Here is a 24,989-nt window from a genome sequence, read left to right on the forward strand (position 1 = left end):
TTTATCAGTGTCCGCGAGCAAGCGCCGGAGGAGGACGGGACCCGAAGACGTCAGAGGAAGAAGAGGCGGGGAAGAAGAAGACGGCGCACCCTGAATGCCCGCCCAGCGTGCACGATCCGTAAGTAGAGAACATTCTTTTTTAAGTTATTATTTTAAAATGGGGGGGTAGTTTAATTTAACTTTTACAGTGCCTGAATAGCCTTTTTAAAGGCTATGCACGCATATGTGTGGCTCTATCAGCATGATTTTGCTGATAGAGCCCCTTTAAGCAAGTTCAAGGACGGAAATCCCCAAAGGAGTTCCAAATGCTGGTGTGAACCCAACCTTAGTGCTGACATCTCTTTGTCTTGATTCCATTGGATACGACCATGAACTTTCTATGGTCTGGGACTTGTCAGAAACCCAGCCATGATGGGGGCCACACGGTGGCTCAGTGGTTAGCACTGCAGCCTAGCAGCGCTGGAGTCCTGGTGTTCAAATCTCGCCAAGGGCATAAAACCATCTGCAAGGAGTTTGTATGTTCTCCCCGTGTTTGCATGGATTTCCATCCCATATTCCAAAGACACACTGATAGGGAATAATGTACATTGTGAGCTCTATGTGGGGCTCACAATCTACAATAAAAAAAAAAAAAAAAAAAGAAACCCAGCCATGATTTCCTTATTGTGAGCAGGTTATCAGGCAGGGACACTACATATATGAGAAGATAACCCAGGAACAATAAGGAAATCATGACTGGGTTTTAGAGTTTAGAAAGTTCTTGTATTTTTGGTTGTATCCATTGGCAATTGATCAGGACAACAGACTGTCACCACCAAGATGATTAGAGGAAATTTTTTAACTTGTCTACAAATTTAAATATGTTTTATGTTCATAGGAAAAACTCCTTTAAAGATCTTTAAAGGAGTTTTTCCTATGAACATAAAACATATTTAAATTTGCAGGCTACAGCAAAAAAGTGCTGCGGGGAAACCGTACAGTCCATGGTCATGTGATGGACAGTCCGTGGTCATGTGATGGACAGTCCGTGGTCATGTGATGGACAGGCCATGGTCATGTGATGGACAGGCCATGGTCATGTGATGTACAGGCCATGGTCATGTGATGGACAGTCCGTGGTCATGTGATGGACAGTCCGTGGTCATGTGATGGACACACGGGTGCACAGTAATCAGACATCTGCCTGGTAACAATATAATGTTCTAAGAAAAGCTGCTCCAGAATTGTCTTTTCATAGGAATTACATGCGTTACCTAAAGCAGACCTGTCAGGAGAGCCCCTCTTTAAATTTCCAAGGACGCTTTTAAGTGCATTTACCTGTAAATCCTTGATAAACGTAGCATTATATTTGTTATCTCTGAATTGTCATATAGTGAGTGAAGGAAATGAAAATGGCATATAAAATACATTAAACGCACATGGCAAATATTTTCCCAAATGACATTTTATTTGCAGGGTTTTTTGTTTTGCTTTTGTTTGTGCATAGTTTTTTTTTTTTTCCTATGCGGGTAAGAATAAGTAGTGAAGCTGAAGCCATAGAAATATGTAAGAATTTTATTTTGATCTTTAGAATTAATCAGAATAGAATAGAAGGATTTTTTTTCTTTACAGTTTTTTTTTTTTTATTGTTTATATAATCTTCCTCGGATTTTATATTGAAGTCCGCACTACAATGTGATAAGCAGCTTGAAGATTAATCCGTGGTACAAAATACATTTTCTAGTACTAGTACTTTGAGAGAGTTAACTGCTGTAAGCGCTGATCTAAGTTTATCCCTCCTCTCCCCAAAGGACCATCACACTTAACTTTATCTTCTGTCGCTCTGTACATAATTTGTGCACTGGCAGCTGGAGATAAAATGCTAAAATGCTAGAGGAAAACAAAAAAGTTAGTAAAAACTTGCAGTATAATCCTTTTTTCATAAACAAACTTCTTTAATGCGCGTCATCATAATTTCCCTTTTAATATGGATCGTAAGAAAGAGAAGTGATGCGCAAAAGCCGTAGAATCATTATGTCTTATGGGAAGACCCAATAAACTATTCACTATGGTGGAGAAAAAAAAACGTAGTGACTTGTACGTGTTCTTATTTATTGTACGGTGCTCTTTTATATACTGGCATAGGAATATGGTTTAATTGTTCCTGTAGGTAAAATTGTTAAGGTGGTATAAAAGTAAATTTTGGAAGCGAATGTGGACATAAAATGTCTGGTGGAAACCTTTAGTTTTCTAGATCTGTTAGGGTGAGTTCACATGGAGATTTTTGGTCAGGTTTTTGAGGCCGTATCCGCCTCAAAATCGTGACCAAAAAAAAACGTCTCCCATTGAAATTAATGGGAGCCGCTCTGGAGTTTTTTTTCCAGGAGCCGGAAGCGAGGTGCTCCTTCTTCAGGCCATTTCGCCTCGCGATTCGGCCTGAAGACACGCTCTCCTCCCAACTAGGCCCATTCATTGGCCCTAATCCGGAGCGGAGTGCACAGCTGGATGCCGGTGCAGTACATCGGCTTTCAGTCGCGGCTACCCGGTTTTTGGACCAGAACCTGAGGCGGCCTGAACTTACCCTAAGATGTCATCTATTGTTTACTTTCAGTAGATACAAATGAGTCTATGGTCATGTGATGGACAGGCAGTGGTCATGTGATGGACAGGCAGTGGTCATGTGATGCACAGTCCATGGTCATGTGATGGACAGGCAGTGGTCATGTTATGGACAGTCTGTGGTCATGTGATGGACAGACAGGTGCATAGTTCGTTATAAGACAGATGTCTGATTACTGTGAGGAATTGATTCAGGAAGTATATTGGAAAATTGTAGAATTTTTCATTATACAAACAATAACATTAATTTGCTGAAACTGAGCAAACCCTCTAAGTGGCAATTTAGGTTATAATACAGAGTGCAGACTGATCTCTGAAGGGTTAAAAGTGCTGGTAAATTCTAGGTAAGCATGGAAACGCGGGACTTAGAGACAGCTCTATTGGTGCTTATTTTGGGCAAAAAAAAATTGCTAAAGCTTTTTTTAACATATAACCTCAGTGTTTCCACTGAAAACAAACTTGAATTAAGTGGGTAGTACAGGGTTATAAGATAATAATAATAATATTTATTTAGTGCCAGCATATTTTGCAGCACCTTACAAATTGTAGCGTTCAAGTACAGACAAAATGAGACATTAGAGAATAAGTCAATTCACACAATGGGTTTGTGGGCCCTGCTCGCAAGAGCTTACAATCTATGAACTGTTGACTGCCAGTAAGCTGATTACCAGAGCCACCAGTTCTCGTTCTATACAGCTCCATACACTTTAATAGAACTAAGGCCTGATTGACATTTGCGCGTGGTTTTCTGTTTGGGGGTCTGTTTGGGGACCCCTGAATGTAAACCTAATCCGCATAAAAAAGCGGTTACCTTAGGAAATCCTTGGATCCTATAGACTATAATGGGGTCGTGTGCTTTCCGCACGAAAAATGCGGTGAGAAAAGTGCTGTTTGCACTTTTCATGCGGAGAGGAGACAGAATCCCCGAATGCAGATGTGAACCCGGATCTAAGCTTGTAGTACCTTACCCTTAAGGGTGTGCCGAAGAGTATAGCTATGAGGGTGCAGAGGGAGCAGTTGCTCAAAGGCTTCATTACAGCAGTCCCAAAGGGGTCTCAAAACCTCATTACAGCTTAATCCCATTGCCGCTATTATACGTAGCACATGCTAAGAGCTTTTAGCTATGCATCCTGATAGAAATTAGCTTGTTGATGGATTGTACCAAAAGTGTTTGTGTATGACCAGCCTGAGAGTTAAAGTAGGTTATCAGCATGTTCCCTGCAATGGTTAAGCCTTATTACTAATAGGGGCCACACGGTGGCTCAGTGGTTAGCACTGCAGCCTTGCAGCACTGGGTCCTGGTGTTCAAATCCCGCCAAGGGCAAAAAACCATCTGCAAGGAGTTTGTATGTTCTCCCCGTGTTTGCATGGATTTCCATCCCATATTCCAAAGACATACTGATAGGGAAAAATGTACATTGTGAGCTCTATGTGGGGCTCACAATCTACATTTAAAAAAAACAAAAAACCTTATTACTAATAAACTCCATTTATTACATGTGTCCTCATTCCTGTGTTCCCTGCTGACACTCCAACTGCGGCCCAGGTACAGGGAAGGCAGCGATGTCATTGAGAGTTGGAGTGGCTGCAGGGGTGACACAAGAATGAGAGTTCTGCCCTCCGCACATGTAATCACCAGGGCTCCAGGGGACTGAGGTGTATATTAGTAATAGTACAGGGAATGTAGTAGTAAACTTCATTAACCCCTGGCTAATCCCATGAATATATATGACCCGATTAAACAAATATTAGTTAATATGGACCAAAATGTGCTTGACGGTCATAACAATCAATCCATAGTAATTGACAACTGTTCATCCTTCTACGTAATGTTTGTGGCCACCATAACTCTCTAAATATCCGTAATCTTTCACTGAGATGACTGTAAAGATAATTTTTCTGATGTGCTGTGGCCTTTTATGTAGTATAAAATAAAGATGTAGGAGGGTTCTAAAGGCGAAGCTTTTGATAAGTCTTCAGTTTCTAATGATGCTTTTCCCCCCGGGTGCTGGAACGTACATTTTGTTCTTCCTCAAAAGGAAGCGTGTGTGTGGTGTGATCTTCTTTTATGAGCTTTTCTGCACATAATGTCTACCTTTCACTAGAGATGAGCGAGTAGTATTCGATCGAATACCTCCCCTGCATAGATATTGGTGTAAAAAAATAAAAAAAACGCCAGGGAAGGTGGGAGGGGCAGCGAATTTTTACTACGTTTACCGCGTGGTATTCGACTGAATACACCAATATCTATGCAGGGGATGTATTCTATCGAATGCTTCTCGCTCATCTCTACTCTGTAGTGTAGCAGAATAAAAGATATGACAAAGATGGCGACTTAATCTTTATAAGAGGAGAGTGAAATCATTTACTTTGTGGTATAAATGTTGGTGATGTAGTTCTTTTTACATGACTTTATGGAAGCTTTACTATAATACATCAACTGTAACCATGCGCTTCTAAAACCAAGTTCTATATCTGTCACTTATCTACCGCAAGTAGAGATGAGCGAGTAGTACTCGATCGAGTAGGTATTCGATCGAATACTATGGTATTCCAAATACTCGTACTTGATCGAGTACCACTCGCTGTTCGAATGTAAAAGTTCGATGCAGAACCAGCATTGATTGGCCGAATGCTATACAGTCGGCCAATCAACGCTGGTTCTTCTCCTACCTTTAGAAGTCTTCTCTGTGCAGCTCCCCCGCGGCGTCTTCCGGCTCTTCATTCACTCTGCCAGGCATCGGGCCTGGGCAGAGCCGACTGCGCATGTCCGCTTGTAGTGTGGACATGCGCAGTCGGCTCTGCCCAGGCCCGATGCCTGGCAAAGTGAATGAAGAGCCTGAAGACGCCGCGGGGACGCTGCAAGGAGAAGACTGCAAGGAGGATCCAGCCCGACCCTCACTCGTGGACTTGGTAAGTGTAATTTGATCGAACGTTGCCTACCCCTGAAACGAGCATTTTCCCCCCATAGACTATAATGGGGTTCGATATTCGATTCGAGTAGTCGAATATTGAGGGGCTACTCGAAACGAATATCGAACCTCGAACATTTTACTGTTCACTCATCTCTAGCCACAAGTCATTCTGAAGAAGGGTGGCTTGTTCCTCGAAACGGTCTCTACATATGAATACAACAGTGAAACGTCTTTGAGACCACCACCCAAAGTTGTATGAAAAAGTGGTGTTCTCAAAGAAGATTTGTTAGTATGGGAAACTGAAACTCTGAACCTGTAAATATGGTTTGGTTAAGGAGGTTTCACTGTATATGGTTCTAACATAGCAAAGGCACACTGAGCACTATATGGGACAGTGACTGACAATGTCTGTAAAAGCGCTTCGCAATATGATGGCACTATACAAGTAAAAGAAATAAATAAATAAAATGCTATAAATGGGTTAAAGCCAGCATACGTACGCTGAGGTTAACCTCTATCAGGGATGACCTGGTCCTGGCTGTCTATTGCACTGTATACAATATTAGCTTAGCAGCCTTCAAAGACAAGTAATTATGGGCTTGCCGGGTTGTGGCTTGCACAGCACCGTGCATACAGCGTATCTACATGAGGATGTATTAATATTTATGTGCAGCATGTTCTGCTAGAAGTAAAGGTGTTAATGAGTATTATAAATCAGTGGGGAGCAGGCAATGTGAGTCGTGACAAGAAGTGTTAAAGAGGCCCGGCATTGTCTCCTGCTGAGAATTGGCTGAAATGTAATGGGCATCTTATCAGTTTAGCATTATTTAGTGAAGATAATGAACAACCTTCATAGGTGGATTCAGAATGCGCCATTATATACTGTAACGTTGTACCTTGTACGTGGTGCTAGGCACAACCTGGTAGTTACAGTCTCATCAGCCTATATACTGTATAGCATTATGTGATTCTCATGATCATGTATTCATGGGGTTTAACATTATTTTACTTTTGGGAAGTATAGTTTTAAGTAAGTCTGTCAAGTCTTAAATATCCTCCAAAATCAATAATAATGTGTAAGGGCCTTTAATAGAAGAAACCTACTTCTGTGGCCGGAAACTGATGAGGCAATACAGAGATAATCATCTATTTATAAGTAGCCTGCAAGTGCAGTGACGGCAGCCCTTGGTGGCCAGATTTTTATATGGACAGCTGAATTGTGCTCTGGGTTTTCCTTTAGAATCTCCTCCCTTTAGCTTTGATCAATAGTTCACCCTCTGCTGATATTATCACTGTCTGTAAGCAAATCTGGCAAATTGGGCCCGCCCCCTGTGCACTTACAGGCTGACTTGCACTGTGTATAAAGATGAGTATCGCTGCATTGCTTCATAATACTGAGGCTCCTGTTAAAGGCCCCTATAAGGCTGTGTTATTGGTTAAGGAAGAGTTTCGGACGTTACATCACTTTAAATCATAGATTGCAAAAGAAGCATTGATCATATAGGTGAAGTCCCCTCTTGGGGTTGCAAACTTTGTTTGTAGGTTGAGTTTTATGAGTTATGACTTCTCAAGACTGCTGACGTGAGAGAGAGGATGGAAGAAACAGTATAATAATACATAGGTAGTGGTCATGTTGTCCCTGGTGTCGTGATTTGTGGTGCCCAGGGGGCGGCCTCTTTATGTGCGGTGCCCTGGGCCAGTTCTGTTGGGCACCGATCTAAGTGACAGCTCTAGTGTCTAATCATGAGATCACTAGAGCAGTCACATGGAGGGGGCTGGGGAGTGTTCTGTGAAGGGATCATATTCTGGGCTTTTGCAGTCCTACCTCCGGGGCATTAAAACGTGGATTTCTTGTTCATGGATCTCAAGTATTTCGGCACTACTTGCCCTCTATATAGTGCTATTTAAGGAGTCAAAACTGCTGACTATTCCAAAGGCCTCACTGCAATGTAAGATGATTATAGGTAACACTTGGTAGGTGGAGGCAATTTCAAGTTTTGCATTGGGGCCAAGGAACTTCAAGTTAGTCCTTTGATATCTTCTTACAAAAACTTCTCATTATAATGAATGGTGATTGATCTTTAACTGAATGAATCAGGTCTGGCTGCTAAAGTTTTGGCCAGTCATACGTTCCACTTGCTCCTGTAGAGCAGTAATGCTGTGAGACAATGTAATGCATGGTGCAGTGGTTTTTCTCAACCATTAACATGTCAGATGTTCCATCTTCACCATCATATCACTGTAGATTACAATGATAGTTTTACATTTCTGGAAAATAAAGAGAACTAAAGTATAATAAAGCTGTGAATTTTATAGCCATACTTTGATGTCCTGCTTCATTTTTAATGGAAGAGATCTGTACAGTGATGATATGTATAGTCGGATAATTTATTTTACTTTCTTATTACTAGAATGTTTGTCAGCATTTGTTTCCTTGTTTCTTGCAGGCTGTAGAAGAACTGCTAGAATCCCTGGATCTGGAGAAGAGCAGTTACCATATGGGTCTGAGCCGGGTACGTGCAGAGTCCTCAATGTTTGTGTTGATGTTGGTGCTTTTATGTAGTTGTAGTTTCTCTTAAAAATTTGCATTGAGATATTTGTTTTATAGTGTTTATATGAAAGACCATGAAAGACCATGGACAACTTGGGACCATTTTTTAATTATTCATTGCATGTATATCTGGCTATAAATAATTGACTGTCTGGTGGCTTGGTCTCTACCCCCCTCTTCTGATTAATCTTCTAAGCTGATTTGTAACCAAAATTAATCTTTATTTGGTCATAAATCAGCTCGATAAAATCATCTAGAAAACTACAATGTGGTACTGGCAACCAAATCGACGTATTCCCTAGTGCAGTGATGATGAACTTTTTATAGACACAGTGCCCAAACGGCAACCCAAAACCCATTTTAATCCCAATTTAACCTTAACATTGTGCGGATCTACAATTGTGGACAGATACAGATCCGTACAATACAGTTGTGTAAATGGGGCTTATAGTGACCATTCAATGTTATTACAGCCTGTAATAATATCACGTCTGCTATAAAACAGGCACTGTGCAACATAAATGGTGAAGGACCCCCAGACAGTACAGTGTGCTCCACAGTGGACCCCAGACAGTACAATGTGCTCCACAGTGACCCCCAGACAGTACATAGTGTTCCACAGTGGCCCCCAGACAGTACAATGTGTTGCACAGTGGCCCCCAGACAGTACAGTGTGCTCCACAGTGACCCCCAGACAGTACAATGTGCTCCACAGTCGCCCCCAGACAGTACAGTGTGCTCCACAGTGACCCCCAGACAGTACAGTGTGCTCCACAGTGGCCCCCAGACATTACAATATGCTCCACAGTGCCCCCCAGACAGTACAATGTGCTCCACAGTGACCCCCAGACAGTACAGTGTGTTCCACAGTGGCCCCCCAGACAGTACAGTGTGCTCCACAGTGGCCCCCAGACAGTACAGTGTGCTCCACAGTGGCCCCCAGACAGTACAATGTGCTCCACAGTCGCCCCCAGACAGTACAGTGTGCTCCACAGTGCCCCCCAGACAGTACAGTGTGCTCCACAGTGACCCCCAGACAGTACAGTGTGCTCCACAGTGACCCCCAGACAGTACAGTGTGCTCCACAGTGACCCCCAAACAGTATAGTGTGCTCCACAGTGGCCTCCAGACAGTACAATGTGCTCCACAGTGTCTCGCAACACAGTATAATGTTCTCCACAGTGGCCCCCACACAGTATAATATGTTCCTGTACTTACCTGTACTCCAACAAAGAACAGCTGGCCAGCCTCCTTCCACCTCAAAGCAGGCACTGATGAATGACGTCATGGCGCCTGTGTCGGTGAGGAGGTACATGCTTCTGGCAGTGTAAGCCACTTTCCTGCAGACCCTTGGCCTACACTGACAGTTTTCAGGTGTATGTGCACTTGCACTTGCACATACCCCTGAAAGAAGCGCTGGTCGCTCACCGCAGGATTTGGGACAGCGATCCCAGATTCCCTGTTAGCGAGTAATAAAGGAGCCTGGTGCCTGGCTCTGAGAGCCCACTCTGGCACGTGTGCCATAGGTTCACCACCATGGCCCGAATGGATGGGATTGCGTTGTAGTATAATACTGCAGACAAGCCATCTGCACAAGCCAAAAAGTCCTAAATTTTTAATAAAGCCCTATTACAAAAATGTTTTTTTGTCCAAAAATACCTGTAATTAAATAAACTAATCTAAAGGTAACCATAACCTTTAAATATTTGTGCTAAAACTTTTGTATTCAGATATTTTGCATTAAAATATTTATATCACATAATTTATTTGTAATGAAATATTTATAGAATCCCACATTTGTATGACTTCTATGACTACACGTAGTGATCTCTGGAAATTCCTCAATATTCCTGGCACTGTCCTAAGTAAATATTTATTTCATTGAGTTTTTAGGAGTCTATCCCTTTAACCACGTGATCGCTTGTAATATGTGTCTGTAAAGCCGTATTTGTGATGAATCCTTTTCGCTGCTCCATCCCCGCCATGTCACATGGTTTCCTCTATTTATTTGGTTCTTTTCATTAACCTATTTTTGCATCCATATCTCACTTTGTCAGCAGTAATGTGTCTGCGGGTAGAGTTCATACAGCTAGTAGAACAGTCTGAACGGGCTTATTTAATCACTGTCTGTTGGCATGAGGTGAAAAGACCATCACGGGCTCTTTTCTAAATGCCAGCGATCATATCCTACATCCGTGAAGCCTCTTGATCATCAACGCTGCGTCATGTCCAGCGGTAACAGAGAATGCAGCAGATTCAGCCGCCATTCACATCCTCACAATGCACTGCTTGGATTTAGTAGAATAAAGAACTGGGCAGACTGTGGCTTGTATTATGTGCGGACCAGGAGTTGCTTCCCACAGGCAGAATTCCTCATGCAAATCAGCCTGGGGGAATACAGGCAAAGGCTTAGAGAGGTCCAGGCCCCGCTGGTTAACACATTCGCTCCTCTGGGGCCTCAGGACCATTGCTTTGCTTAGGTGTCTGTATTAGATCCTTTGGTGCCAAGTATACTACCCAGACAGCAAAGGGTAAAGCTCTGGAATCCCGTCTTCTTACTTTCCGCTGATAATAGGGAGGTCACTCCGCTGCTTCTTGTGCTGCCTTGTATTATAAACTAAGTGTGTCTGTTTATTCTTTACCAGTCTAAGCCATCACTTGTTTAGGATGTAGCCAATGAGACACATTCATCCTATAAGTCCATATTGTAATGATACGTTGCAGGATTAATACCCGTGTGTTAGAAGGTTATGGTTTGCCAGCCTAATATTAACATTTACATTAGCTTTGCCTTGCCGTGTCCTGCTTATCTTGTAACATGGGTTTGTTTCTGCTTGTATTGATCACTTTAACCATCTGTGACCCTGCCTGCTCCGTGCGTTCATTTGCTCTCATATATACACCACATTTATCAGAAAGAATACACATTCCTCCTCCAGTAGTAAGTGCACTACAAGGTCTGCAGGATCTGACACTTAGCAGACGTATCTGCTCTAAATCTACTTTTCCCATCTCTTTGTCTTCTCAGGTTTTCTTCCGAGCAGGCACATTAACAAAGCTTGAAGAACAGAGGGATGAGCAGACCCGTAAGAACCTCATATTATTCCAGGCCGCATGCAGAGGTTACCTGGCACGTCAGCAGTTCAAGAAGAGAAAGGTAAAGTTGTTTCGTAGGCTGGCAACTCCATGTAAAGTTCCTGCAGCTGGTCCCTGTACCAGTAACCTAAAATGGTAAACTCCTCGCCTTTTATAAAAGATTACAGCCTGATGTCAGACAGGGGGTTTCCTTGTAAGCGTCTGCACGGACTGGGAGGGACAGTCAGGTCTTTTTTGTCTTCCAGTTCTTAGTTCAGCTGTGTTTCAGCAGAGGCTTTATCAGGAGCCTAGTAAGACAGCTGGGATCAAGTACTTTCTGATACGGTAAGGGCTGCGTGCTTCTTATCACATGTATGGGTTGGGTTTCTAAAGACGTGAAGACTACTCAGTCTATTTACTACAAGATCTTCTGGTCAAGTGTAGATTTTTGGCCTGATCTTCTGCACAATCTCCTCACTTGCCATTGAGACTCTTTAAATAAACATTTTGCTTTCCTTTTTTTTTTCTTTAAGCTTTTTGGCATTACCTTCTGTCCTTTAGAAAGTGTTTTGGGAAGAAAGTTTTAATCTTTGTTGGGCACCAAGACGTCTTCATGTCAATTTCTTAAATGTTTATGACCTTAACCAATTCTTCCACACAACTCTTACATTATAAATACAGCAAAGTCCATCATTGTCTTCAGATCCTTCATGTGTATGGTGTCGTGGCGGACTTACCCCAATCACATTGCCTTGTGTTTGGATAGGTGGAGCTTATATCAAATTCTAGCCCCGTGATAAGAATCTGTAGATGGTCTACACTAAAACCTCCTCTGAGGGATCTTAGGTCTTAGGTTGGATTTGACTTCTCTACACTTGTGCCACCAATATTGTACAACGGTATATGCTGAATATCTGTACAAAAGTGGACACATAGACTCTTACAATAGCTTTACATGTACAGTTTTTGCAATGCTTATTGAGACAATGGGGAGTAGTGGAGGGGTTACATAAAATGTAGTAGCCATTGCAACAAAGTGTTTTCTAATAACTTGGATCAAAGTACAGTGAAACTAGTCAACAGCACACGTCCATTGCTTACTATAGAGAGTCTCAAAAATGGTTGTAACACCTGTCATTTTTTAGGTTTCCATTTACAGAGCCGTGTAAGTGCACTTTAGTTATGGAAAGTATGTTGTTTTTATTGATACTCTTGGCCAATGTGGTGATTTAATACTTTATTATTGATTTTATATTTCCATGGCGAAATGTCAAAAACCCAGCAATTTGGCGATCCCCCACTCCCATCAGCAACAGACAGTGTTCACCATTTGTGACACATGAGGGTTAAATAGCAGTGATCATAGAGGTTTCTAATCATGGCCATTGCCACTGGATCCCTGCTATGTAAATCAGCGGAGATCCATTGGTTTTGTCGCTCACTCTGCTCCTGAACAAGCGACCTACATCCCCCCGCGTGCACCAGGACATGTTCATCTTGGGGTTAAAAGGTGCCAGTGTGCATCAAAAATTCTGGTGCAAAGTAAGCCGGCTAATGGGTGGTGTAACCAAACTAAAAATGCACCAGATTTATGATCCAGCATCAGCCGCTGGAGTATTTTAAGACTGTCTAGTCTAAAGGACATTGTAGATTGCCTGACTATCAGGTTTACAAATAATGAGTGACAATATCACATTCATTGACTTCTCCTTTTAATACAGATGGATACGGAGTACTTGGTGAAGGAACAGTTATTATTATGAGCGCCCCTCCTCCATTCATTTGTATTTATCATTGGCATCGCGTTCACATTCACACACGGTGACATGCTGCCGATAGTATTTTATGCGGTATAGAAGATAAAATCCAAAGACAATAAAGTGTTTTCTCAATTGTCAGCTGATTGGGAAGACAATTAAATGGACCAGTTATTTGGAATGACCTTGAGGCCAGCCCCTGCACTGATCAGCTATATGACATCCATATTATATGCAACATTGAGCTGAAAGCAGTTGGCTCCAGTCCCTGTATAGTAAAGTTTAGAATGGAGTGCTTAAAATAAGGTGTGGTATGGATCCCGTAGGTGATACCACCTTGGCTCTGGGAGTGTTAGCTGTCACAGCTACAGCCTGGGTATTTTTGAGTGCTTGATAGTCCAATGCCACGATGCTCCTTATTTTCCCCACTCCATTATAGCATGTTCTGTCCCTGTATAGTGGCCAGATGCAAGTACTGCAGCTCTGCTCCCATTGAAGTCAATGCGGCAGTGGCTACATATGAGCATTACTGCTATGCTTAAATGGGTGACTCAGGTGCCCCATTATCTTGATACCAAAGGATCGCAATAGTCAACCTCTGATATCAGAACGTTATCCTCCGTTTGTAAAAAGTGAATAAGTGTTATACCTTTATTCTATATAGATAAGGTATATAGGGACCTCATTACAGATTTTGCCGTAGACCCCAAGAGCTTCCAGCTGCGCCTCTGGTTGATAGAATTAGAGAAAGCGCAGGTTCTCATCTGTGTAACTTTGTATATGTATACAGATCGGTACACAATCTAGCCAAAAAATATCCCCACTATGCAGGTGTGTTTTATGAATATTTATTCAATAAATACATTTTGATTCCCGTTATAATAATATTTTACTGTGAGCGGGCCGCTGAGCAGAGAACAAACTATTGTCAGGATATGGCATATTTACCCAGCTGCACAAATGAGATGGCGGTGGCGGCGGCCATATTTCTAAATTAATTTTGTTGGTGTTTGAGGAGTTTTCCCGTATCAGAGAGAGTACATCTGGCTATCTGAGTTTCTATCCTAGAATGTTATTGTTTATGAATTTTTCTGTATTTTCAATTCCCCCGGCCTTCTACATCCAGCACTAGATTACGGCTTCTTTGGGAGACGGAGTTTACCTTGCAAAGCCGACAAGAAATATTTGTAGATAGCAGTTTCAGAAAAAGGTGCTGGGGTTACCGAACAGCTTGATCATTTAAGTGTTTTAAGTCCGCTCAGCATGAAAAGAAGGGGCATCAGTCAAATTTATTGGCTTATATCTGCAGGAGCTGGATGTACTGTATTTTTATAGTCTGCTGGTAGTGAGTGCGATTGCTCTGTGTTGTATTTCTATAAAACATAGTCAATGGTTGTTACAGTGAGGTGCAGTAGAGCAGAAGGGGTTTTGTTCTGCAAGAAAGGTACATTGTAAAAGCCTGTATTCCTAGAACACAGTGCACAAGATTGTCGGATGTCCTTTAAAATACAGTGTCATGTAGCAAAGAACAGCCTACTGCTATACTGATATAGTACTGCTATACTGATATATACTGATATAGTAGTGCAAATTATAGAGCTTATGGTTAGCATTGTTGCCTTGCCGCACTGGGGTCCTGGGTTTGACTCTGACCAAGGGCAACATCACTATGGGGTTTGGATGTTTTTTCTGTGTTTGCATAGGTTTCCTATACGTACTCCAGTTTACTCCTACATGTCAAAAATATACCGATGGGTAAAATGGCTTCACTGTAAAAACAGACCCCTGTGGGTGTTGGAGATGAATGTCTGTATGGCAGCCACTAAACCCCACAACTCTCCCTGCGCTTTCAGTCCCATGTGTTAGAAAAGCGAATTACAAATGTTTGTCATTTGTCATGCAATGTAATTACATCTGGGGTCATTTGTTTTAGAGTACTTTAAGCTGCATGACTACCTGTTCTTAGACTATAGTACACTAAGCTTTTACAATCTCTTCCTAGAGTACACTGCACTAGGCTGCATGAGCACCTATTCCTAGGCTATAGTGGGCTACACTGTATGCCACCGGTTCCTAGATTATAGTGCACTACACTGTATCTGTATGACCTCCGGTTCCTAGAGTATAGAGGACTAGACTGTATGACCTCCGGTTCCTAGAGTAGAGTGCACTAGACTGTATGACCACAGGTTCCTAGAGTGTAGTGGACTAGACTGTATGACCTCCGGTTCCTAGATTGTAGTGGACTAGACTGTATGACCACAGGTTCCTAGAGTGTAGTGGACTAGACTGTATGACCTCCGGTTCCTAGATTGTAGTGGACTAGACTGTATGACCACAGGTTCCTATAGTATAGTGGACTAGACTGTATGACCACAGGTTCCTAGAGTGTAGTGGACTAGACTGTATGACCACAGGTTCCTAGAGTATAGTGGATTAGACTGTATGACCACAGGTTCCTAGAGTGTAGTGGACTAGACTGTATGACCACAGGTTCCTAGATTGTAGTGGACTAGACTGTATGACCACAGGTTCCTAGAGTATAGTGGATTAGACTGTATGACCACAGGTTCCTAGATTGTAGTGGACTAGACTGTATGACCTCCGGTTCCTAGAGTATAGTGGACTAGACTGTATGACCACAGGTTCCTCGAGTACACTGTCTACTGTGGTAGAAAAGAAAAACAACATTTATTCACATTCGATAGTTGGTAGATCCCAGCAGATGCTTCCTTACGGATGGTATTGATCCACACAATACTCCTGGATGCCTGTTGAAACTCCTGGTGTGTGTGATCCATCAGTTGGGTGCAGATTTTCCGAATTTCTCTGGCCAGCACCTGTTGGTCTCTAGTATCTCCCAGTTTCGGGATCTGCCAACTTGGGGCACATTCTGACAATCACCGTTCACCTTCCACTTCGTAATCACATAGGCCACTCTTGATTTTGGGTAATTCAGTTTGCTTGCTATGTCCCTTAAAGATCGACCATTTCTCTGGTACCCGACAATTACCCCTTTCTCGAAATCGGACAACTCTGCACTTCATGGTATCTTGCATTTGAATGTCACTAATGCGAATGCTGTTTCCTACACAATATTTAATGGTGGAAGACGTGACACCGCAGATATCTTCATTTGCATGGGTGTCCAAATACTTATTGGTAGACAGTGTATAGTGGACTAGACTGTATGACCGCTGGTTTCTAGAGTATAGTGGACTATTCTGTATGACCCCAGTTCCTAGAGTATAGTGGACTAGACTGTATGACCCCGGTTTCTATAGTATAGTGGACTAGACTGTATGACTGCTGGTTTCTAGAGTATAGTGGACTAGACTGTATGACCGCTGGTTTCTAGAGTAGAGTGGACTAGTCTGTATGATGACCTGTTTTATGAGTGCAGTGCAGCAGATCTGGGTGTCTCACCACTAGTTCTCAAATGCCTACCATGCCTTAGTTTCACGATTCCTTTGGCATTGAACATGTGTGCGTGTCACAAATTATCATGTGTCTTCTCTCTGGGACAACTAAAAATCGTGACTTATGGGGGGGGGGGGTTACTACAGAACTGCAGTTGAAAAGCATTTCACTATATGTCAGCTATTCCTACGATATTTTTTTTTTTACATCTAGAATACAGTGAAGTAGACTATATGGCCACCTGTTGTGCAGTAGTTCAATAAAATATATAACTTAAAGGGGTTTTCTGGACAAATAACACTGATGATAATAACACTTAAAATATGTCATCATTATCAGATCAGCATGGGGCTTACACCTGGGACACCTTCTGATCTGCCGGTCAAACCGCTATGCAAAAAACAGTGGGTAGCCGGTTATCCATGTACTGGCCACACTGAGTTACTGCAGCTCAGCTCCTATACAAGTAAATGGGGGATGTGCTGCAGTATCTCAGCACAGCCAGAGTAGGCCAGAGCAATCTGCTTCTAACTCTGTTCTCCATATAGTTAGTGAGAACATCTGATTGTCAGGAATCCCTAAGGATACGTTACCAGTATCATTGCCCAGAAAACCCCTTTAAATAGAGAAAAAGACAAGGTGCTCCATACTATACACCATTGACTTAACAGGAGTGCCTTGTAAACCCTCCACAGGGCCCCAACATCTGGTTGGGAAGAAGACTGTATGCGTTCATGCATTATCATACAATACATTATCTGTATCCTTGGGATATTTTTTGTGTGTTGGTGAAGAAATCATTTAGTGGGGGTTCCTCCTGAGAATTTTTTTCCCCAGAGGTGCTTGGAGTCTGAATAGGTTGTGAAACACAGGTATACTGTATATGATGGTATGTAAAAGCTTTATACAATAGGTGATCTGCTCACAGTATCAGACCAGACTGTGCAAAGTGGGAAAAATTCCACTAAATGTAAATGTGTATTGGTGTCTCAGTGGCTCCATCGCTGCTCACCAGTGACAAGAGGTCTTATATCTGCTTCGAGGAAAACCAAAGGGGAAAAAGGCGGGTGGTGATGGCGGAGGTCCAACCTGCAGTGAGGACCCTGAAGAAGGTGCCAGTTTGTTACTGTAAGACGTAGCACAATAAAGGATAGTCACTCTAGTTTGGACCCCACCTTTTGGTCAATAAAGTATATCCATCTGTTTCTAGAGATCAATGCAGTAACCGCATCCTCAGAATCACACGGTGACACGTCAATGAATATTTTAACACAAATTTCTCTAAAGATTCAGCAGCGACTTTCTTTAGTGTCTTTCAAGTAGTAATTCCCATTATAAGAGCTGTCACATCTGAGCAGACTAGTGCTTGTGATTGACACCATTGCTACAGGTGTATTTTGCTCAGTACATGACTGACAACAGAATAAAGCTCTAACCACAAAGTAAATCATCCTCTCCCGAATTACCGATTGTTATTGTTGCCACTCCTTCTGTTAGCAGGGTTGTCTCCTTCTTCTTTCACTGTCTCAATCACTCTCTTTATTAGCGTACACCTCCTTATTTCACAATGGCTATTGTCCTCTCATTTTCCCCAACCTTCGTCAGTCCTCATTGCCTGTAATAATCTTCTAGTCATGGTCCTGCCGTTAATATATATCTCCATCTTCCTTTTCTCTTTCTCCCATACAAGGCGCGCTGGCTACAGTTTATCTGAGTGATGTCCTTGGCATTGTTCCTGTCTGCTGAAAGCAGCTTGTTTTCTTTATTTCCAGTCTACATTGCCTGATGTTCATGACTGCACATTGCTTCTTTTTACTATTAAGATTTGAGGTCTAAGTGACGTCTTGACCGCTGATCCCTCTTCTATGTCGCTGTAGATCCAAGAGCTTGCCATTCGCTGCATCCAGAAAAACATCAAGAAGAACAAAGGCGTAAAAGACTGGCCCTGGTGGAAAGTGTTCACGACTGTCCGACCCCTGATACAGGTGCAACTCACAGAAGACCAAATCCGAGGCAAAGACGTAAGTATGGTGGTGGTAGCAGTATGGTGTAGACGTGGCAGGTTTGTTTCATGTGCAGTGCCTGTTGTGTGTCAGGTTTGGTAGATGAAGCGTGTTCTGCTTTTCTCTGCAGATTGGAAATGGTTAAATTGCATAATACAGTATAATATGTTTTCCTGGAGATTGTAGGCAGGTGCAGTTATTTCCAAACCAATAGAGCATGATGAATGTGAAAGAAATCATATATATGTTAACTGTGTACGTGGATGTGTACGTATAATAAGATACTTTTAGGTTGACTAGCTTCATAGTGTTTTTATGTAACGTTCGCTTGGTTGGTTTATCATATTTTTTAATACTGTGTATGATTACTCTGTAACCACAGAATATTGTCACACAAAATATATACAGCATATTGAGCCTGGTGTCTTTGTCTGTATCATTTTTACAGATGTGTGCATTGTATCATGTATAATACTCGCCATTATAAAAAGATGTAATGGATGGTTTAGGGAATCACTGGAGGCCTTAAAGCATAACATTAGTTTAGTACATAACCTCCCTCTGCACTTTAACCAATATCTGTTCACTTAGCATCAATCTTTAAGGGTAGGTCCGCATTCAGCAGATTTATCAGAAGCAAAACCGCCGCTATTTCTGTAGATTTCTTGTGGATTTTGCCACTAATTCACTGCAGATTCTATCGCCCTGCTACACTCACCGGCCACTTTATTAGGTACACCATGCTAGTAACGGGTTGGACCCCCTTTTGCCTTCAGAACTGCCTCAATTCTTCGTGGCATAGATTCAACAAGGTGCTGGAAGCATTCCTCAGAGATTTTGGTCCATATTGACATGATGGCATCACACAGTTGCCGCAGATTTGTCGGCTGCACATCCATGATGCGAATCTCCCGTTCCACCACATCCCAAAGATGCTCTATTGGATTGAGATCTGGTGACTGTGGAGGCCATTGGAGTACAGTGAACTCATTGTCATGTTCAAGAAACCAGTCTGAGATGATTCCAGCTTTATGACATGGCGCATTATCCTGCTGAAAGTAGCCATCAGATGTTGGGTACATTGTGGTCATAAAGGGATGGACATGGTCAGCAACAATACTCAGGTAGGCTTTGGCGTTGCAACGATGCTCAATTGGTACCAAGGGGCCCAAAGAGTGCCAAGAAAATATTCCCCACACCATGACACCACCACCACCAGCCTGAACCGTTGATACAAGGCAGGATGGATCCATGCTTTCATGTTGTTGACGCCAAATTCTGACCCTACCATCCGAATGTCGCAGCAGAAATCGAGACTCATCAGACCAGGCAACGTTTTTCCAATCTTCAATTGTCCAATTTCGATGAGCTTGTGCAAATTGTAGCCTCAGTTTCCTGTTCTTAGCTGAAAGGAGTGGCACCCGGTGTGGTCTTCTGCTGCTGTAGCCCATCTGCCTCAAAGTTCGACGTACTGTGCGTTCAGAGATGCTCTTCTGGCTACCTTGGTTGTAACGGGTGGCTATTTGAGTCACTGTTGCCTTTCTATCAGCTCGAACCAGTCTGGCCATTCTCCTCTGACCTCTGGCATCAACAACGCATTTCCGCCCACAGAACTGCCGCTCACTGGATGTTTTTTCTTTTTCGGACCATTCTCTGTAAACCCTAGAGATGGTTGTGCGTGAAAATCCCAGTAGATCAGCAGTTTCTGAAATACTCAGACCAGCCCTTCTGGCACCAACAACCATGCCACGTTCAAAGGCACTCAAATCACCTTTCTTCCCCATACTGATGCTCGGTTTGAACTGCAGGAGATTGTCTTGACCATGTCTACATGCCTAAATGCACTGAGTTGCCGCCATGTGATTGGCTGATTAGAAATTAAGTGTTAACGAGCAGTTGGACAGGTGTACCTAATAAAGTGGCCGATGAGTGTATATTTACATGCGGCAAATTTTAGCAATTTCCTTGAAGACGAATTCTACAGCATGTTCATGTGCTTTGTTATAATGCAATCCACATACCTGGTATTGTAATCCACAGCAGTTTTTAACTGCACAAATCCACAGTATCCTCTCATGACAACCCACACTAAGGTCGGGACCCCATGCAGCTTAAATGCTGTGATTTGGTCACAATAGATACGCTGCGGAATAAATCATAATGTTTTACAGTACCTTCAAAGTGGATGGATTTCTGGCTAATCCCATCCACACGTTGCAAAAAAAATATCTACAGTGGAAATGCTGCGAATTACAAAAATGAGTTTTTGTAAATTGCAGCATGTCAATTATTCCTACTGAAACGCTGGCGTTTTCTTTATAGGTAATGTCTAGTTTCTGTGAAAAGCGATGTGGAAAAAAAACGCAACGTGTTTCCACCGTGGTCTCTTTCACAGTACTTGATGACTGCGGCTCCCTACGTGGGGCTTTAGCTTAAAGGCTCCTGAAGTTACTATTACCACTACAGTTGTTGAGAATATGTACCTTACAGTTAAAGGATTTATGCAGGATTAGAGAACATGGTTACTTTCTTCTTAGAATGTGACATCACGTCCGCTGGTGACCTGGCCATGCTAAAGCTTAGTCCCATTCATTTAAATGGTACTGTGCAGATATATTTTTCTAATCCTGGAGAACCCCTTTAACTCAAATGAATGATCACTCATATCTGCCAGAGTCAGAGCTACTTGTTTGAGTGGTTCCTGCTGCTCGCTCATGGAGGAGGGATAGTGAGGCACTCATCGCTATGAGGTCCTTATACCCTAATAGGGCACATGAAAGGGGTTATGGTCATGAGACAGCCCATTTTACTCTTAGGGAGCGTTCACACTACTGTCATTGTCCGACAGGTAGTGTCCGCTTCTAATGTCCGTTCAAAATCTTGCATGGACATTAGCAGCGGTCAGCAAAACCCAACATGTAGGTTTTTTTTCTGTCCGCTTGAAAAGTCGGACATCTTTAGGAACGGACACTTAAGGACAGGCACGGACTGTAAAACAACGCGCCCGATCACCATTTAAATCAATGAAAAATGTCACGGACACAGCTAGTGTCCGCTCCTAATGTCCGTGCGAGATTTTGAACAGACATTAGCAGCGGACATTACCTGTCGGACAATGACGGTAGTGTGAACGCCCCCTTACTCTTCAATGTTCAGTAGCTCAATCATAATACTAAAAATTCTCTTGTGAGAAATTTGTCTTTTCTTAAGTCTTTTTATGACACTTTCTGGAATTATAGATTTATTGTCAAAAGATGTAGATTGACAAGTAGAGCGTAGACATTTAGCATCTTTAGATCTTTAGTGGCCATACAAATTAGATTGTTAGCCCAACCCACTAATTTCGTTGGAAGTTATTCACCAACTAATGTTTTGGGGCCACCGGATTTTTTCGCAATGTCAGATTCAAAGGGAATAAGGATCAGGCAGTTGGAGTTCAACATGCCCAGTCCTTTTGCTCTCAGTAGAGAAAAGCTACTGCCAAACGTTCATATGTATTGGGCATTGGGAAGAGTAGTTTCCGGCTTAATGGCGTGTATCGCCAGCCTTAGTCTTTTCATATATTCTTTGTATTTTAGCTTAGACACATTTCTAGCAAGTTGCTTCCCTTCCATCTAACAGGAAATATCCAGCAATGCTATCTGTAACCAGAGGACCTGAAAGCTGTATTTGCAAAGACCTGGCACAGTTTGTCTTGTAACTTTAATCTCCCACTTGGAGTTCTTGTGGTTTTTTTCTCATTACTCTGATGATACAGGAGAAGCCTTGTGTAGTGCACTTAGCTTTGTAATAAAACGCTCTTACCATGGTGACTGATAATCTGTTTATGTAACTTTTTACCTTGTTAAGTGCTACCAGTAAAATCCTGATCCTTTCTGGGTCTCCAGTCTGGAAGAACCCTGTAGATAGTCGTACACTTCTCCTCACTTGTGGCTGACATTCTTCATGGTCAGCAGTTCTCTACGTTGGGCACTATAAATACCATATAAAGCTTGGGTAACCACACTCCATTAGGAATAGATTAAACTTGGAGGCTACGAGTGGAACAATTGAGTATTCCAGCAAAAGCTTCAGGCCAAGAAGGGGAACGATAGACTTAAGAGGAGATTTGTTTACCGAATGTATTGGACATAATGTGAAGCACCTGGAAAACCTCAAACTGAGATCACTAGATGTACTTCTTGTCTCCTGACAAATCCGGTTATGCAAGTACAAGTCACTTTCCAATGAGCGTTATTGCTGTCCTTGCAAATTCTAATTAAATGCAAAAAAAATTCACAAAAATAAAAAATCATTCCAGCACTTACTCTCAAATGGGATGGGTCTGCTGCTAAATATCTATCACAGAAAATCACCAGTGAGTTTAACTTATATAAATTTATTGTTATCCTCAATTTCCCTAAGGGTCAAAACCCTTACATTATACATTAATTCAGCATGCTGCCACTTGGAAATCTGCAGCATGGAAAGTAATTTGTGTTGCTTTTTTAATGCACTTTGTAGATGTGACTCATTTTGCTGTTACTGTATAGTAGGTCCACAATATCTGCTGCAGGTATATCCTGTGGGTAGTCAGCCTCTTTGTGTTGGGTGTTTTGCTGTAAGGCAACTGGCTGGAGCAGGAGCCATCTTGCTTTACCCAGTATGCAATAGGACAAAAGATTAAGCCCCACCTCTCCAGCCAAAGATGGTAGACGATCAAAGGGGTTATCTGGGAAATAAAAAGCGTATTATTGCATTCACTTCAATGGATAAGCATATTTACTATTGTATGTATCGGACCCCATTACCATCACTTAGGTTTGCAGAGTACAGTGTTAGACTGGAAGTCTCGTTCTTCTGCCTCCACTGCTGACGCTTCAACTGTCGGTCATATGACTGACCATACTCTCCTCCATGTATAAGCTGCAGTTGTGCAGAGTCTGTCATATGACTGAAAATTGAAGGGCCACCTCTGCTAATGCTAAAATTTTGTCATGTGACTGACTCTGCTCTACTGCTGCTTATACATAGAGTAGAGCGTGGTCAGTCACATGACTTAGATTTGGCGTTTAAGACGGAGGAACGAGACTTGTCTCCCATTACGCCCCCCCCCAAACCTAAGAATGTGGACCACTGTACAGTATATATCGGTATGTAAGCTTATCGGGGGCTGGTAATATACTAGTAAGCTTTATATTTTCCTACATAACCCGTTGAACCCCCGTGTTCCCTGCAGAATTTCCACTACATCTTCAGGTTCATGAAGAAAAGTTTTACAAACAGCAAAAACAAAAAGGCAAGACGGCACCAAGCCGTATATGGTAAAGTATTGTATAGGTGAGGGTATACTGACAATTGTTTGGTATGCTCTCACCTGGTAGAGTTGTGAGGAATTCACATCTACCATATGCGCCTGGGAACCAATTACAGGGGGTTCCTCCCTACGTGTGGTAGAGCAGCTGGATCCTATTCACCAATGGTGTAAACGATACATACAGGGACCAGGACGAAGGCCCGCGCTTAACTGGATTATAAGACAACCACTTTATTAGAGTTCAGCACAACGCGTTTTGGGCACAAGCCGCCCTTTCTCAAGTGCAACAAGAACTGCCATGGATGACCAGATGTCTGGTCATCCACGGCAGTTCCTGTTGCACTTGAGAAAAGGCGACTTGTGCCCGAAACGCGTTGTGCTGAACTTTAATAAAGTGATTGTCTTATAATCCAGTTAAGCGCAGTTCTTCGTCCTGGTCCCTGTATGTATCGTTTACAAACAGCGAGGATGACTATAGCACTTGTTTACTTTTATTATTTTTGTCTAGGTGTAGTGTCCCTTTAAGGCCTGTTGATCTGAATAACTTTTGGAAGAAACTACAAAGTTTCCTTAGAAATATGTTGTCCTGTAGAACATGAATATTGTGTACTATAGCTATAAGTACAAGCTCATTTTTATCAGGAGGATTAAGCTGTAAAAGGGTTTCCTGCTGCGTTCTCCATGTAACTAGAGACAATGGAGCCTGCTGAGGACACCTTAGGAAATCGTCCTCCACAATCTAAGCCTCATCTGTAATGTTTCCTAATAAGTTATAGCCGCTTTTACGTACTGACTACCGCGTATTTGTGAATGTTGTTATGAGTTCTTTTATATAAAGCAACTTGTATTTTAGGTTAAGTGGTCCTCCCATAGAGTAAAATTATAACTCTCACAGGCCCATTGTATTCTCCAGTACAAGATGGTTTCGAAATCTGTTCCTAATGAGGAGAACCTATTATATTTACTGGTATAGCTGATTTACTTTATATTGTTGGGCCATGAATCACCCAGCCACACAATGGCTTGGCTTTAATCCTGAGAGCTGGTGAAGCTCAAAGAGCGTTTTCCGGAAAAAAAAAAAAAAAAAATGTAGAAAATCACCTGTAATCTAATCCCTGGAGTTACAGGAATTTCTGCCCAAAATCCCAAAATACCCTTACATTAGCTGCTAAAAACCAGACCAAAGTTTAGCGATGAGCAAGAACTGACACGTTTACCATCAGCTGATTCAGTAGATAAAAATGACTGGTCTACAGTTCCTGTTCTGAGGGATTGTTATGCAAAATGAGTAGGAAAACAGCAGTGTGTTGGAACCAGTTGAAAGACGCTACAACGGAACGCTAAACCTAGAAATCTGCCAAAAGTGGGAACAAA

At 42.3% G+C, this 24,989-nt stretch overlaps 2 protein-coding genes across 10 annotated transcripts in view; one reads left to right on the forward strand and one right to left on the reverse strand.

Moving 5' to 3' along the window:
- Positions 1-24,989, forward strand: part of MYO18A (myosin XVIIIA) — a 243,618-nt gene that overhangs the window by 153,113 nt on the left and 65,516 nt on the right. For all 9 annotated transcript variants that reach the window (XM_075263717.1, XM_075263719.1, XM_075263718.1 and 6 more), the window contains 3 exons: positions 7,961-8,026; positions 11,093-11,221; positions 18,194-18,337. In XM_075263717.1, coding sequence (XP_075119818.1) covers positions 7,961-8,026; positions 11,093-11,221; positions 18,194-18,337 — 339 coding nt within the window. The remainder of the gene's footprint in view (positions 1-7,960; positions 8,027-11,092; positions 11,222-18,193; positions 18,338-24,989) is intronic.
- PIPOX (pipecolic acid and sarcosine oxidase) overlaps positions 11,252-24,989 on the reverse strand; it is a 228,954-nt gene continuing 215,216 nt past the window's right edge. Inside the window, exon 9 of the mRNA XM_075263782.1 lies at positions 11,252-11,261. The gene's annotated coding sequence lies outside the window, so the exon portion shown is untranslated. The remainder of the gene's footprint in view (positions 11,262-24,989) is intronic.

This window comes from Leptodactylus fuscus, chromosome 2 (genome assembly GCF_031893055.1).
Source record: "Leptodactylus fuscus isolate aLepFus1 chromosome 2, aLepFus1.hap2, whole genome shotgun sequence".
In the NCBI taxonomy this organism is placed as follows: Eukaryota; Metazoa; Chordata; class Amphibia; order Anura; family Leptodactylidae; genus Leptodactylus; species Leptodactylus fuscus.